A 17,313-nucleotide genomic window follows, 5' to 3' on the forward strand; every position below is an offset into this window, starting at 1 on the left:
GAACTTTAATGGCATCCCAATCTTAGTCCGTAGGGTTCAATATTGAGTTGGCCCACCCTTTAGCTATAACAGCTTCAACTCTTCTGGGAAGGCTGTTCACAAGGCTTAGAAGTGTGTCGATGAGAAAGTTTTACAATTTTCCCAGAAGCGCATTTTTCCAGAAGCACATTTGCGAGGTCAGACACTGAAGTGGATGAGAAGGCCTGGTGTTCTATCGGGTTGAGGTTAGGACTCTATGCAGACCAATCAAGTTCCTCCACCCCAAACTCACTCATCCATGTCTTTATGGACCTTCCCAGAAGAGTCAAATCTGTTATAGATGCAAAGGGTGGGTCAACTCAATATTGAACCCTACAGACTAAGACTGGAATGCCATTAAAGTTCATGTGTGGGTGTCCCAATACTTTTGGTGACATAGTGTATCATGGGAGACTATTAGCGCTTCATATGTTTTTTTAGAAACTCGATAACTTGATATTCATACCTTCGCCTACAATGCATTTCTGATTTATTGAGTTTTCACATTGCCCCACCTGAGAGTGGAATCTCAACAGTATACTATATATATATATATATATATATATATATATATATATATATATATATATATATATATATAAATTTAAATATAAAAAATATATATATATCTATATATATATATATATATATATATATATATATATATATATATATATATATATATACATACATATATATATATAAAATATAAAAGATAATATATATATATATATATATATATATATATATAAATCGTTATTATTATTATTATTATTAATAATAATAATAATAATAATATTTATTACTGTGGAGACATAAAAAAATAAAAAAAGTACCCATTGCTCATCAGAATACTCCAGCAACTCTATCCCTTTCCAGGTTGTGTCTGTAACATATCAAACATGTCATTGCACGTTGACTACCTTGTATTTATTTCATATAATTCTGTTTATCTTAAAATGAGAAACAGTGTAGCATTAATTGTCTTGCTCTAATCACTGTATGATTATTGTTCTGTCATGTGTGTAATTTTCTTTTCTGAATGAGTTATGCTTTAATTAAATCACTTGATGATTTGTTATTTTAGGTGTTACAGTCACGTTTATGAGTCGGCAATAGATATTTCAAATTGGGAGAAACAGATGGTTGGTGAGACCAGCCAGAAGCACCATGAGGACCGTATAACTAATTCTTCTCACCACTGGGCTTTGTGAGAATTATAGTCATGTCATTACCAAAGATCCAGGTGGAGGAAGCTGACGACGAAGCAGAGAGCAGCTCCATCCCACCAGGTGACGACCATCTAAGGAACTTGAAGGCCCTGACAGAGAAGCTGAGGTTAGAAACTCGCAGGCCATCTTACCTAGAATGGAGGGCAAAGCTTGAGGATCAACCATGGAAGAACCCAGAAGCTCCCTTGGAACAAGAAGTTCCGGAAACCAGCCAAGGTGATGCCGGCACATTCCAACCACTAGAGATTAAACAGGTTCAAAAAAGCTTGGGTACCCCAAAGCAGAACTCTCTGGAGTCAAAGAAAATACATGGCTTTGACAGTATTGATGAAGCCCTTACCTGGCTAAGGAAGGAGCTGGTAAGTGTTTTTCTTATTTAGTGAAACACCAGTAAGAAATGTAATGGATAAATCAATTGTCTATTGCTGGAAATGAGAAGATGACATTGCTTATGAAGGGCATTGTCACATACTTTGCACATTAGTTTGGTTGAATTTCATATGAACAATCCATAATATTGATCAGAACAATGAACCTTACACCCTGTTTACATTTTGCATCGCAAATTATTCTCAAATTACGATTTTAAGTTGTGTAAATAGTGGTTACTAAAAATGGCTTGTCAAATTTTTCCCACGTCTTTTGAAAATAAGCCAGCAACTCAGCAGCCGAAGTAAACATTTATGATACTGTATTACAAAGTAAAACCAGTTTGTTAGCACAAAGCTTATTAAGCCTTGCATAAGCCAGTATTTAACTTTTTTTTTAATGACATGTCTGTGTGCACTGAAGGTGTTTGTGCTATGTATTGCGCCATTCCAGTGGGTTGTATATATTGAGATTGTCGGCAATTTTCTAAAGTAATGCAAGAAGGCTTTGCTCTTGTTATGCTGGCCATACAAATAACAATACGATCATCCAATATAATAATTGCCTTTACGAAAGGTTCATATCTATCAATTCAAGTGTGTTTAAAATGTATCTGAACCCTCCCAAGAAATATAACATTTTGTAACTTACCAGTGTAGATGTGGCGGCTCAGTTTCTTCATTTTCAGGCCAAGTGCATTGTCTGCAAGTACGGAAAATACCCGTTAACCTTGCCGAGAATGCAGCGTCCTTGTCACTTCCTGTGGGGTGTAACAATACACTGGAAGACCTAACAATGTTATGCCTTTTTGTAAACGACTACTTTAATTAATCCATCATGTAATATACAGTAGATATACTATAGCTGTAATATAGATGAACTGAGACCTGTTTGAAGTCCAGCCTGTGTGACAACCATTACTACTTCCATAGATATCATGGAAAAGTAAATGTTTTTCTTAAGCGGGGTGCCATTTCTTTTCCAATGGTTCCATGAGTAGGAGACCTAGTTTGCCCTGGATCAGCGTTGTAGGTTGCCATGGCATGGGTGGGCAGTCCACCAGCACCTTATCAACTAATGATGCTCCAGGGCCGTGATGCACAAAGTCATTCATTGCTATAGCGTTTGGCTGGCCCACCTACTCAGTAGCAGCTCATTACACTTATCCAGGGCAGGTAGCATGCAGGGCCATTACCAGCATTCAGGAGAGGATGGATGTCCACCTTCTCCACACCTTCTTCTCCTGCCCTTAGCTGTTATGCTGGAGACTAAAGGCAGGGCTCTGATATGATGAGGTGACTGTGTGAATGGGAGGATAAATGATCATGGGGACTGTGTGATTGGGGGACACTGTGATGGTGGAACTGTGTTATTGGAGGGGTCTGTGATGGGGGAATTGTGTGATTGAAGGGATCTGTGATGGGGCGGATTGTGTGATTGGAGGGCACTGTGATGGGGATTGTGTGATTGGAGGGGTCTTTGATGGGGGAATTGTGTGATTGGGGGACTCTGTGATGGGGGAACTGTGTGATTGGAGGGGTCTGTAATGGGGGGGGGGGGGTTGTGTGCTTGGCGGGATCTGTGATGGGTCCATTGGGGGATTGGGGGATCTGTGATGGGGGATTGTCTGATTGGAGGGGTCTGTGATGGGGGGATTGTGTGATTGGAGGGCTCTGAGATGGGGTGATTGTGTTATTGGGGGATCTGTGATAGGGGAATTCTCTTATTGGGGGGCTTTGTGATGGGGGATTGTGTGATTAAGGGTTCTGTGATGGAGGAATTGTGTGTCGGGGAGGCTCTCTGATGGTCAGATTGTGTGAATGGAGGGCTCTGTGATGGGGCAATTGTGTGATTGGGGGATCTGTGATGGGGGATTGTCTGATTGGAGGGGTCTGTGATTGGGAAATCGTGTGATTGGGGGGGCTCTGTGATGGGGGGATTGAGTGATGGGGGGCTCTGTGATGGGGGGATTGTGTGATTGGAGGGCTCTGTGATGGGGGGATTGTGTGATTGGAGGGTGTGATGGGGGGGATTGTGTGATTGGAGGTTCTCTGTGATGGGGGGATTGTGTGATTGGAGAGCTCTGTGATGGGGTGATTGTGTGATTGGAGAGCTCTGTGATGGGGTGATTGTGTGATTGGGGGGGATCTGTGATGGGGGAATTCTTTTATTGGTAAGCTGAAATATAATACATTTTTAGTTTGCGGTTTCATACAGTTTTAAGTGAAAATTGAATTTGATGCAAAATTACTTTTTGCTGCCTCTAAAATGTCACCTGAGCAGCTCAATTGAGTATTTAATCTTGGGTGCACCTTTAGGGCTTGTTCACATCTACACTATATTGTCAGTGGTGGCAGAGGCTGGGGGGCATGCCAGCAATCAAAGTTGACATTTACTTATTAGAGTATCAAGGGTTTCCAGTCGCCCGAGAATCGCAGCAAGCTTTTGAAAGATAAGTTCAGACACCTTAGAGTGCATTTTCATTCATGTTGGCAATGTATCCAGTTTTATGACTTGTGCTTTAAATTAATGAAAGGTTTGTGCAAGCATCTTTGGTGCCTGCCAACATACAATTTTCTTATTAAATATATACTGTATATATATATACACTATATTAACAAAAGTATTGGGACGCCTGCCTTTACACGCACATGAACTTTAATGGCATCCCATTCTTAGCCTGTAGGGTTCAATATTGAGTTGGTTCACCGTTTGCAGCTATAATAGCTTCAACTCTTCTGGGAAGGCTGTCCACAAGGTTTAGGAGTGTCTATGGGAATGTTTGACCATTGTGAGGTCAGGCACTGATGTTGGATGAGAAGGCCTGGTTTGCAGTCTCCGCTTGAATTCATCCCAAAGGTGTTTTATTGGGTTGAGGTCAGGACCAGTGCCGGCTGGTGGTTTTTTGTTAGGGGATGGTGGCAAACCCTCCCCATTCCCCCCCCCCCCCCCCCTGCTGTACCAGGCAGCCCACTGGCACTTACCCCATCTAAGTGGCAAGCATCGGCAGGGATCGGGCATCGGCAGGCATTCGAGAAACAGCATCTGGGATCGGGCTTTCGAGGAGCGGCGGGGATCGGCACCAAGCAGCAGCGGAGATCAGGCATCCAGCCATTGGCCAGCGGCTCTTCTCCTCCTCGCTTCCGCCATGCATCTCCTCCCCTCCTCCTAGGCGTCCAATAAAATCACCTGTCCTTTCAGCCAATCGAGTGATGGGTATCAGACCCACTTCCCGATTGGCTGGGAGGAGGATCAGTGTTGAAACAGCGAATATTCATTCGCTGTTGCAACACAACTATATGGGCTCCAGACGCAATGCTCTGTGTCCCGAGCCGACCCTATTTTGAAGCCTCTGGCTCTAATCAGGTGCTTCAAAAAAAAAAACCTCTGCTGTAATTCATGCACACGACTGAAAGGGGCCGGACGCATGGATAGGGAGGATGACGGAGCATGGATAGGGTGGGGGCGCCTGAGTGCCCACAGTGGATGGGCTGCCCCTGGTCTGGACTCTGTGCAGGCCAGGCAAGTTCCTCCACCCCAAACTAGCTCATCCATGTCTTTATGGACCTTGCTTTGTGCACTGGTGCGCAGTCATGTTGGAACAGGAAGGGGTCACCCCCAAACTGTTCCCACAAAATGAAAGCATTAAATTGTCCAAAATGTCTTGGTATGCTGACGCCTTAAGAGTTCCCATCACTGGAACTAAGGGGCCATACCCAACCCCTGAAAAACAATCAAAAAACCACTAAAAAGAAAACCTTATAATACATTTCATATTATTAACATATTGGTAATAAGCTTTATTTTTACCAGCCAGTCCAGTAAACACCTAGCTATACCATGTCATTATAATACCACTATACATCATTTCTGTCCATTTATGAATTATGTATTTTCAATTAGACTAAATCAAGCCAATATTCCCTGCTGTTCTATTCCTGCTGTTAATGGTTATGAGGTTCTATTAATAATGTAGAAAAGAGAAAGATTGCTTCACAAGCTGAAAAGATGATTAACAAGAAAAAAGCACGACTGATTCAATGGGCCCATGTTAAAGGATGACTCCGGGCACATTTTATTAGGTTTGAATGGAGAGGTTTCTATTTCTGTTTGGAGGAGGGATATTCCCATACATCCTGTCCTTGTGACATCCGCAGAAGTAATTGGCGCTGGGACAGGAAGGCACAGACAACGATAAAAACATTGTTGGACGTTCTAACCCTGTAGAACTACAAGTCCCATGAGGCATAGCAAGACTGACAGCCACAAGCACGATACCCAGAGGCAGAGGCATTATGGGACTTTTGCAACAGCTGGAGGTCCGCTAATTGCATATACCTGGCATATACAGACTGATTTTACTGTTGTGGATTTAATAACAATTTAAATATATTTTATTTTATTTTATTGCAAGCAGCGTAAGTACCTGAGTTTAACCTGGTACCAGCCTCTTGCAGGCAATGTAGGGCAGAGCCCATAGAGGGAGAGGGAGAAGCAATAAAAAAAAACAAAGAGTTGTGCTGAAGTGCATGGAGGATACTGATAGGCGGAGAGAGCAGAGTGAAGGAAAGGTTATTGAGAAATCACAGGCCAGGAAAGGATAAGACCCCACTGAGAGGCTGAGCTGGGTACTGATCAAGGCATGTGGGCAGATCCAGACCATATGGTTGCAATATTTCCAGAGCCTGGACCCGCACTGTGACGTCAGCCCACTGTCTGCTGATTATGGGCCACAGGAGTGCAGAAAGAACTGTACTTCTGTAATCCACAAGCAAGCTTTTGCTGTACTTCTCATTTAAAGCGGTTCTTCACCCTAAAGGGGAAGTTCCGCTAGTATTATCCCTCCCCCCTCCGGTGCCACAATCGGCACCTTTCGGGGGGGAGGGGGGTGCAGTTACCTGGATAATCCAGGTAACTGCACCCACTTCCGGCCAGACCGCCGCATGGCTCCGCCCACCGCCGCATGGCTCCGCCCACCGCCGCATGGCTCCGCCCCCCCGTTGTGTTCTGGGAAACACACAGTTCCCAGAGACACAGCGGGGAACCAGCGCAGCGCGACTCGCGCATGCGCAGTAGGGAACCGGGCAGTGAAGCCCTCTTGCTTCACTTCCCGATTCCCTGACAGAGGATGGCGGCGGTGGCTGCAGCGAGACGAGTGATCGCTCGTCATCTGCCGCCGACATCGCTGGAACCTGGGACAGGTAAGTGTGATATTATTAAAAGTCAGCAGCTGCAATATTAGTAGCTGCTGGCTTTTAATATTTTTTTTTTTTGTGCAGCTCCTCTTTAAATGCAGCAGTTAAAAATCAGTTTGTTTTGCCAGACAGGGCTGTGCTGTATGGCAGAGCTGTGTAAATCTCAGGACTTCACGGACAAATACAAATCTTCAGGTGGTTAAAAAATCAGCTTCCTTATATGTATTTCATGTGTGTATTTAGCTGTTTGCCTGGAGCTCAGCTTTAAACCTTTAAAAATGACATTGAGGTTATTTTTACTGTCTAGTTGTTTGTAATTTAGAAATTCTCGCTGAACGTACGTTGGAAGATGTCTAGGTGGACAGAATTCCAGTTGTTACTTAGGAACGGCTCCTATAAACTGCAGACACAACACATAAAATGCCACTTCTTGTGAAATTTATTAAGCCAAACCTATAAAAACCACCAGACAGAGGCAGAGCTGTCCTCTCTGAATTAGGAACGCTAAAGTGAACCTGTCACAAGTCTTGGCAACTCATATGAAGCACAGGAATCCCAAATACAAAATCCAGCATGTCCATTCAATATAGGGTTTCACCTTTTCTTCAAGTCAAATCTGAACACTTTAGTGGCGCACAGAAATCTTTTATTTAGTATAAACTATACATATATTTTGCTATTAAATAACATTTCTAGTCATATGACGTTAATCACAAGAGTTCCCCCTTTACATCTGAGGCCACACAGTTCCCATTTTACATCTGAATCCACAGAGTTCCCCTTTTACATCTGAATCCGTAGCGTTCTCTTTCACTGTAAGGGGGGAGTGTGCAGACTCTGATGTAAGGGAGAACTGTGGGGACTCTGATGTAATGGAGAACTGTGGGGACTCTGATGTAATGGAGAACTGTGGGGACTCTGATGTAAGGGAGAACTGTGGGGACTCTGATGTAATGGAGAACTGTGGGAACTCTGATGTAAGGGAGAACTCTGGGGACTCTGATGTAATGGAGAACTCTGGGAACTCTGATGTAAGGGAGAACTCTGGGGACTCTGATGTAATGGAGAACTCTGGGAACTCTGATGTAAGGGAGAGCTCTGGGGACTCTGATGTAAGGGAGAACTCTGGGGACTCTGATGTAATGGAGAACTCTGGGAACTCTGATGTAAGGGAGAGCTCTGGGGACTCTGATGTAAGGGAGAACTCTGGGAACTCTGATGTAAGGGAGAACTCTGAGAACTCTGATGTACAGAGAGGAATCTGATGTAAGGGGAAACACTGTGGCCTCTGGTGTAAAGGGGAACTGTGATGTAAGGGGTGCTCTGAGAACCCTGATTTACCTTAGTGTACTCACTCAGAGGCAGGAGAGAGAAGGGGCAGACTTCAGTCACAGACAGGGATGGATGGTGAGCTCACTCACCACTTGGCAGTCAGCACCTCTCATCCAGATGTATATGAGGCTACTGAACTTCACATTTCCAGCCCACACTTTCCTTTTCTAATGCTGCGTACACACAACCGGACAAAAGTCAGATGGAATCATTTCATCGGATATTCCGATCGAGTGTGGGCTTCAGCAGACTTTTTTTTTCAAAAATTCTGACGGACCTAGAAATAGAACATGTTTTAAATCTTTCCGACAGAATCAATTCCTACCGGGAAAATCTTTTCGTCTGTATGCTGTTCCGATGGACCAAAAACGATGCAAGGGCAGCTATTGGCTCCTTTTTCTAGTCCCGTCATACGTCATCGCGTTCTAAACAAGCAGACTCTGGTGTGATCATGTGTAGGCAAGTCCGTTTCAGCGGAACTCTGTCGGAAAGATTGTCAGAGTTTATTCTGATGGAAAAAACAGTCATGTGTACAGGGCATAAGAAGTGTGGGCAGACACAGAGGGGTAGGGCCGGGAGGAAGAGGTGTAGATTGAGCCCTCTCTCCTCTCCCATCTGTATGTTATTTGTGGGGGGATTGTTAGTGCTGGCTTTGGGCAGTATGAAAGAGAGTGTAACAGCCACTCTCAGCTTAGACAACTGCAGCCAGCAACCCTGCTGGGAAGCCCTAGTCCAGTCTGAATAATATGTCCGGGTTTCAGGCAGTCTGAGACCCGGACACATGATTCCAAACCCAAACTGTGCGGGTGAATCTTGGACAGGTGGCAACCCTAATTCGATAGAAGCTGCCTGTTAGGCCAGCTTCTGTCAGGCAGGCTGGTGTTTCTATTGAACCAGCCGATGCCAGCCAATATTCTGCCCGTCTGTACCACAGGGGGAAGGTGAGGGGGCAACACTGCTGTAGGAAATTTTTTTTAACCTAAATGCAGAGAATGCGTTAAGCTAAGAAATGTTAACTGCTTTCCGACCGCACATTTACTGCGGCAGGGCAGCCCGGCTGCTCGAAACAACATACCTGTACACTGTCTGTTCTTCTGGGTTTGGGGCGTAGGCGCACCTCTGGCGACCCACGTGATGTCTGCTGGAACCCACTGATCGTTGACAGGAGTAAACAAGGCAGACCACAATTCTGTCAGAGAGGAAGATGAAGATCTTGTGTTTCTGCTAAGCAGAAACACAGGATCTTTATTTTCCTCCAGTTAAGCCCTCCCCCACACAGTTAGAAAGCACTCCCTAGGAGCATACTTAACCCTTTGATCGCCCCTAATGTTAACCCCATTCCCTGCCAGTGTCATTAGTACAGTGATGGTCGGATTTTCCGACAGAAAATGATCGATGGGAGCTTTTTGTTGGAAATTCCGACCGTGTGTAGGCTCCATCGGACATTTTCTATTGAAATTTCCGTTACACAAAATTTGAGATCTGGATCCTCTCACTTCCTGTTTGGCTATGGGGCAGGAAGTGAAGGGAAACTTCTGAAATGGGAAAGGGATGGTAAAAAATAAACTGACAGAGGTTATAACCCTCCCTTACTCTGTCCAAAATGAAAAAAGTGTTGCCTATAGTTCTACTTTAAGCACATATTTCTGATAATTTTATGGAGAGGACTAAGAAGATAGAACCATGCCAATGGTGCAGCAAAAAATATATAGCACCGTGAGAAAGGTTTGTGGTCCAGGATGTGAGGACAGTCAAAATTAGAATCGGCGCCCTCCCCCCCCCCCCCCCAGTTGCGGAATGCCATCCGCCCGCATACCGGAAACAGTGCGGCCGCTTTATGGGGGCTCTAGACTAATTTGCCTCTCAGCCCGGTCCACCCCATAAGACTGGTTCTACACTAATGCCGCATACACATGGTCAGACTTTCCGGCGTAAAATGTGCGATTGGAGCTTGTTGTCGGAAATTTCGACCATGTGTAGGCTACATTTTCCATCGGAATTTCCGTCACAAAATTTGAGATCTGGTTCTCAAATTTTTTCCGACAACCGTTTGCGCAAATTCCGATCGTGCGTACACAATTCCGACGCACAAAGTTCTACGCATGCTCGGCATCAAGCAGAAGAGCCACACTGGCTATTGAACTTCATTTTTCTCAGCTCGTCGTACGTGTTGTACGTCACCGCGTTCTTGGTGTTCGGAATTTCCGACCAACTTTGTGTGACCGTGTGTATGCAAGACAAGTTTGAGCCAACATCCTTCGTAAAAAAAAAACCTGGGATTTTGTTGTCGGAATGTCCGATCACGTGTACTGGGTATTACAGTGTAGCGCAAGCTGGCGGGGACTCTTTCCGTGCTGCCCCCTTGCAAAGTGCTGCCTTAGGCCTAGGCCTTGTCGGCTTCGGCCAGGATATAGCGTTTCTGCCCTAGGGTGACAATGGAGCTTTTCGATAGGTAGAGAGCAGTGAGGGAACTTTGTCACGTTGGGGCAGAAAGTGTGTTACTGACAGGATTACCAGATGAAAATAAAGCAAAAAAAAAGTCGTAAAAAAAGAAAACGAATGCACCCATCAAATATAAGGGCTGGTAAGATGCAAAACAATTGTTCTGGTGTTTAGATACACTTTAACTTGGAAGTAAATAGACCTCCTAACTTTGGCAATGTCCTTGATTCTCGAACAGCTTTAGCAGTCTAGTGAATGGTTTTACTTTTGCTCTGGAGTTACAGCAGACAAAGGCACTCATGATACAGGTGCCCCGTTATTTTTTTTTTAGCAAAGTCGGGGCTGTACTTTCCTCCTTTAATGAATCGCACTGTCAGTTTGTAAACAGAGCGCTCTATGTGCAGCTGCCTCCCTTGGTCTGGTTTCTTGGCAAGGTTTTCCAGACAACGTTTGTTGTATTGATGGGGATCCAGCAATCTGCTCTCTGCTATCTCTTTAGAAGAAACAGCATCTGATGTCAAAGTCTAGATGATCCAAGAAAGGTCTTTGCAACACAAGTCAGACCTTCCCGCAAAGAATGGAACTGTCACATCTTCTGTTCATATGGGGAATGTCTGGGTACAGGCCAAGGAGAGGATTATCTTCCACTTAAAACACCACCCTAAAAATTGCAATTCAACTTAAGGCATGAGAAAATAGTTTGTTTAGGGAAAAGCCAAACTCCAACAAAGTTGTTTTATTATATATGCACTACTGTGCAAAAATGTTAGACACGTGTGAAGAAACGCTGTGAATGAAGAATACTTTCAGAAATAGAAGTGTTAATAGTTTATTAAGTTTTTTTTTATCAATTAATAAAATGGAAAGTAAATGAACAGAAGAGAAATCCAAATCAAATCAATATTTGGTGTGACCAACCTTTGCCTTCAAAATAACATCAATTCTTCTAGGTACACTTGCACACAGTTTTTGAAGGAACTCGGCAGGTAGGTTGTTCCAAACTTCTTGGAGAACTAACCACAGATCTTCTGTAGATGTAGGCTGCCTCAAATCTTTCTGTCTCTGTAATCTCAGACAGACTCTATGAGATCAGGGCTCTTTGGGGACCAAACCATAACTTCCAGGACTCTTTGTTTTTTATATACGATGAAGATAGTTCTTATGCCCCGTACACACGATCGGACAAACCGCCGGACTTTGCAGCGGAGGTCCACTGGACTTTCCGAACGAGCGGACTTGCCCACACACGACCGGACTTTTCCGGCGGACTAGGTCCGCAGGACCCCCCCTTCCCCAAAGCACCCCCCATGTTGAGGGCACGCGGCCTGGTACGGCTTGGGGGGGGGGGGGCGCTCACTCGTCCCCACCCCCTTTCCTGACCGGCCGGGCTGCGTGCTCGGATAAGGGTCTGCTATGGACTTTGGGGGGACCCCCACGCTTTTTTTTTTGCATAGGGATTCCCCTTTAAGTCCATACCAGGTGACGTGGTTAGCGAAGTGTCAATCTCGCCGATAAAGGTGGTGACATTGACCTCCTTCGCTAGTCCTGTCTACCTGGAGCCGCGTTCAAAATGAATGGACTTTTCTTCGTGTGTGGGCAAGACCGTTCATTTCAAAAGTCCGGCGGACTAGCACACAGATGGGCGGATTGTCCACCAGACTGCCGAGTCCTGCAGACAATTTTGAGTCAAAACTTCTTTCTAAGTCCTCTGGACTTTTGGGAAAAAAGGTCCGCTGGAGCCCACACACGGGCGGATTGTCCACCAGACCAAGTCCGCCGGATAGTCCGATCGTGTATACGGGGCATTAATGACACTGACAATTTTTTAATGTAATAACATAGTGCAAAGTGGGCACGGGGCTTTACATTACTTAATCTAACGTTGCATGTCCAATATCTCATAAACTGAGCAAAAGTTTGTTTTTTGTGATACAAATCAGCACAAACTATAATTGTTTTTAAAATGTAATAACGTGGTGAAAAGTGGGAGAGGTTTCATCAGATATAATGCGCAATATCGCTGAAACCAAAGCAGCACATACGTTCGTTTTTGCAGCACAAATCGGCACAGATGCAGTGCAAATGAATGCTGTCTTTGTTTTTAAATTTAAAAACATTGGGTGCAAAGTGGGCGGGACGTGATGTTACGTAATCTGAATTTGAATTCTAATATCTCAAAAACCGAACCAGCTGAAACATTAATTTAGTTTTTAAGCTTAACAGCTGGTGGTCCCTCAACCTGCATCTTGGTTGTTTTCTGCCGAATGCAGTAAGCGCAAACTTTTTGTCTCCCACTGAAGGTACTTAGAATACCTGTTGATCTGCCAGAAATCCAGTGGTCTGTTAACCTCCTGTTTTTGTAGATAACACGGTCATGGTTGCTTTAAAGAGGAGGGCCATTGGTTGCTAGTCCTTCATCATATTGTTGTGTTGGTCCTCAGATGCTTCTGCTTGCTTTTAATGAAGATCATTTTTGTTGTCTTGTACTTTAGACGGAAATGCGTCTCCAGGACCAGCAGTTGGCCAGACAGCTCATGAGGCTGCGAAGCGACATCAACAAGCTAAAGATCGAGCAGACGTGTCACCTTCATCGGAGGATGTTGAATGATGCCACCTATGAACTGGAAGAGAGGGATGAGCTATCAGATCTGCTCTGTGACTTCCCCATGATGTCCTCTTTTGGCCTCTCTACTCCTCTGAAACTTATTGGAGTTACCAAAATGAATATCAATTCTCGGAGGTTCTCCCTCTGCTAGATCATTGGGAAGATCTCCAGTGGCTCCTAAAGTAACACAGATATAATATTTTGCTGCCTTATATAAACACCAGCCAATCACATATCTTGACACTGTGTCCAGTGACACATAGTATGTAGCAATGCATGGCAGTGAACCCAAATCCAAACTGACCAAACTGGACAATCAGTTGTTCATAATTATTCAAGAGGACCTTTCATGTGCATATCTACTGTTATAAATATTAAGATAGGACACGTAAATGGATGGAGTTCCATAGCACGATGGGGAAAAGGATTGTAACCTTAATGGCTTATTGAAAGTATTGGAAATACCTTGTGTTTTATAGGAGAGCATATCACCTATACCTTTAAAAGTAAAAGAGCATCATTTTGAAACAAGGACAACTTGAATTTAAAAGAGAGTTTCATTTCACACAAGCTCAGTTGCCAGGGGTCAGTCCAACTCGAAGTGATATGTTTGTTTTCGGTGGATATTGGTGGTTCAAATCTCCCAATAGCTTTTTGGAGCTATGGTTACATAGTTACACAGTTAGTCAGGTTGAAAAAAGACACAAGTCCATCTAGTTCAACCACAAAAAAGTTATGGTTGAGGACCACAACTCAGATTCTGCCTCTGCCCTCTCTAACATGTATTTTTATGCTTCTGAAGGCCTGCGCGTCAATTGACTTTTTGTTGTTGGTCAGCAGTGGCGTAACTAGAACCTTCAGGGCCCCAATGCAAGAAACCATGAAGGCTGACTTCAGGCCTTCATGGCCAGGGCCCTTTCCTCCGAGTCCGGCGGTGGAACTCCAGGGCGTGGTCACAGGTATGACCTTTGTGAGCCCTGTAGTTCCACCACTGGTATCAGTAGTTTTTTTTTTATTATTATTATTTTTTTAGGTGCCCCATTGGGGGACTGTCCCTAGGCAGGATGGGGTCCCCGTCCCCAGAAGAGATGAGGTCCTTTTCTCCAGGGCAGATGAAATTAATGCACCCAGGAGAGAAGGGGTACCTGTCCCCAGGGAAGGTGGGGGTCCCTGTCCCCACGTGAGAAGGGGTCCCTGTCCCCAGGAGGAGATGGAGGGGGTATGTAATGGTGTGTGGGGGATGGGGTCCTCTCACTCACCATGACTAAGCTGTAGGCCGTGCACTCATCCATGTTGGCCTGGGCTCCATCCAGTGTGCTGGACGGGCGATCAGCATATCTCCCAGAAAGACCTTTCATCATCTGTGTATGACGGGGGAGGAGGGGGGCTGGCAGACAAGCCTGCAGCATTCTCCAGGAGCCGGCTCTCATAAGGCTGCACTGCATCTGTGTGCTTAAAGTTTACCTGGGAGAAGTATGCAGTGCAGTGTGGGCCGGACTCAGGGGGGGGCGGAACTCTGGCTGGGGAGAACAGACATCGGACTGAGCGGCAATGCATGGAGCAGGAGAGGGGTACTCTGAGGAGCCAGCCGAGGACACAGGTCATGCGGGGAATGCACAACTAAAGAGCAGCCAGTTCGATAACATGGAGCTCTGCTAGTCACCCTCCACCCCCAGCCACACGTGTGCATGGTGCACTGGTACCCCTAGCTGCCTATGCTGCTGCCGGCCATATGTAGAGGGGGCTGCATGGGCCTCCTGCATCACAGGGCCCGGTTGCGGTCGCAACTGCTGCACCCCCTATAGTTACGCCCCTGTTGGTCAGCTTGCTTTTGCATCAGTTTGAGACACTTCTGAGATCCTTCAGAATTCATTGCAGGTGCATTTTACCTGCAGTTGAGCTCCTTCTGACCTACATTTAACCTGCTCCAAGTTTCGTTTGCATCCCCACAGATTTGCTTATGGAGACACGTTTTGATGGAAACAAAAACCCATTGACACAGGCCCCAATAGTTTCTCCATAATATAGAGCAGTCTCCAAACTTTTCAGGGCCACATCCCCGTTAGAGCCCCCCCCCCCCTTATGTCAGAATCCCCATCCCTACATCAGGGTACCCATTAGAGTTCCCCCTTACATTAAAGTGGATGTGAACCCGATTCATGAAATTTAAGCTGGACACATATATCTGCAGTGTTTTCTTATCTCTCTCCAAAGCACTAAGTCCTGTGGCTTTCTCCTGCTCAGTTCATCTGTTATCAGCATGATAACTTCTAAAAAGCTCTGTCAACTGAGATAAAACCAAGTTGAAATTTGTGTCCGGGAGGTTTCTATAAATAGATTATCAAACAGCTAAACTATTCACAGAACAGCTATGAGAGTCTCTGCCTCTGCGGAGTGGGGGCGTGTGCCTTTCCTCCAATCAGCTGTCTTGGCTGTGTGCCCAGACTTCACAGGAAGAGAAGATCTCTAACACGATGTGAATTTCTAAAGAATATAGCAAGTTGAAGACAGCAGATATGCATGTAAAACTTCTATAGGGAGATTTGTTTCATCTCTGTTTATCATCTGAAGCTGTTCATCAAAGTCCCCCTACGTCAGGGTCCCCATTAGTGTCATTTCTCCACTGCTGTAAGTGAAACTTGAATTTAGTACAGGTACTCCAAATATTATTTATAAGCTGCTGTATATCCATACTGCAAAATAGTCATGTACAGTCAATGGAAAAATAATGCAATGCTCAGCAGTCCTCCAAAATCAGAAGGATGCACAACTGACAACCCACTAACTGAAATAGGTAAAGCTTATAATTATGAAAAGTCAAACAGAACTGTCTCCCATAGTGGCAGAGATCCCAACTGGCTGACTGCCACCGACAATCTCTTGGGATAGACTTTGGTCATGCAATAGTATGTACAGTAGAATGGAGGGAGCAATTGTAGTAATAAGAAACAATTTTTTAAGCGACAAGGGTTAAAGAATATGTTACCCCAACATTTCATATTCCTAATATGTGTCTGTTGTACCATGTACTTGTATTCAACATGTATCCTGTATTCTTTGTGTTGCTACATTTGCCTAAAATATCTGGTTTTCCCTGCCTGCCCCCCTGCTTTCCCTTTTTTTCAGACTTTTTTCCTTTTATTTTTCTGTGATGATGTCACAGTAACACACTTGCTGTCCTAGGATGACAACGCTCACTACACTGTATCTATGGAGGAGTAGCATTGCCACTCTAGGCCACCCTCCGGTTTTTGGACTATAGATCATGTTCATTACATCGATTTCAGGCGCTAATTGATAGACATCTGTGCAGCTTCATGTCTATTGAAGTCGCGCCACAAAGTCGGCATCGCACAGATTGAAACGGTGCCATTGCAGGCAATAGAATGCGACTTATAATGGGATTTGTCCTGTCTGGCCGCCCGTCCGCCCACCAGCCCTGCACTTACCCCATCCAGGTTGTGGGCAGCTTCAGCAGCTTCCTCCTGCATCTCCTCCTCGGCGGCCAATATGGTCGCTTCTCCTCTTGGCCAATCAGGTCTTAAGACCCGCTTCCTGATTGGCCAGGAGGAGAAGCAGGAAGACAATAGCGATTATTAATTTGCTATTTTCACACAACTGGGTGGGCTCAGGGCGCAGTGCTCTTCGCCCTGACCCCACCCTTTTTTTAAGCAAATTAGAGCCTCAGGCTCTAATCATGTGCTTAAAAAAAAATGAACATTGAAATCCATGCGTCCGGCACCATGCATGTAGATTAGGGGCCGGGCGCATGGATTGGGGGGCAGCACCCCCACGCCCCTAATGGAGCAGCCACCACTGGACAAATCAATCCAGTGTGAACAAGGGCTTAGTATCACTTTAAGATCTCAGTTGAGTATACAGACAGGTCCCTTTCACACTAGCAGACCGATCGGTTCCACCTGTCAGTTTTTCAGGTGAACCCGATCACACCCACTATGGAGTGGTGGGTGTCAATGGACATGTGTCCGGTGACACCCACCAACATTCAAATCCATCCTATCTGCTAAAAACAGACAGATGGGGATCCGTTCCCCATCCATCTGGTGGATCAGATGTCCGTTGGGTGTAAATGGTCCGTTTACATCCAACTGCTCATAAA

The 17,313-nt window shown here is 45.0% G+C and overlaps 1 protein-coding gene across 2 annotated transcripts in view; it reads left to right on the forward strand.

Moving 5' to 3' along the window:
- Positions 1-16,295, forward strand: part of FAM167A (family with sequence similarity 167 member A) — a 93,513-nt gene extending 77,218 nt beyond the window's left edge. For both annotated transcript variants that reach the window (XM_077489038.1, XM_077489037.1), the window contains exons 2-3: positions 1,106-1,609; positions 13,081-16,295. In XM_077489038.1, the coding sequence (XP_077345164.1) occupies positions 1,244-1,609; positions 13,081-13,344 (630 nt within the window). In that variant the 5' untranslated portion in view covers positions 1,106-1,243 and the 3' untranslated portion in view covers positions 13,345-16,295. The remainder of the gene's footprint in view (positions 1-1,105; positions 1,610-13,080) is intronic.
- The last annotated feature ends 1,018 nt before the right edge of the window (positions 16,296-17,313 follow it).

This window comes from Lithobates pipiens, unplaced genomic scaffold (genome assembly GCF_037356315.1).
Source record: "Lithobates pipiens isolate NorthernLeopardFrog02 unplaced genomic scaffold, aLitPip1_a1.2 Scaffold_18, whole genome shotgun sequence".
Classification (NCBI taxonomy): domain Eukaryota; kingdom Metazoa; phylum Chordata; class Amphibia; order Anura; family Ranidae; genus Lithobates; species Lithobates pipiens.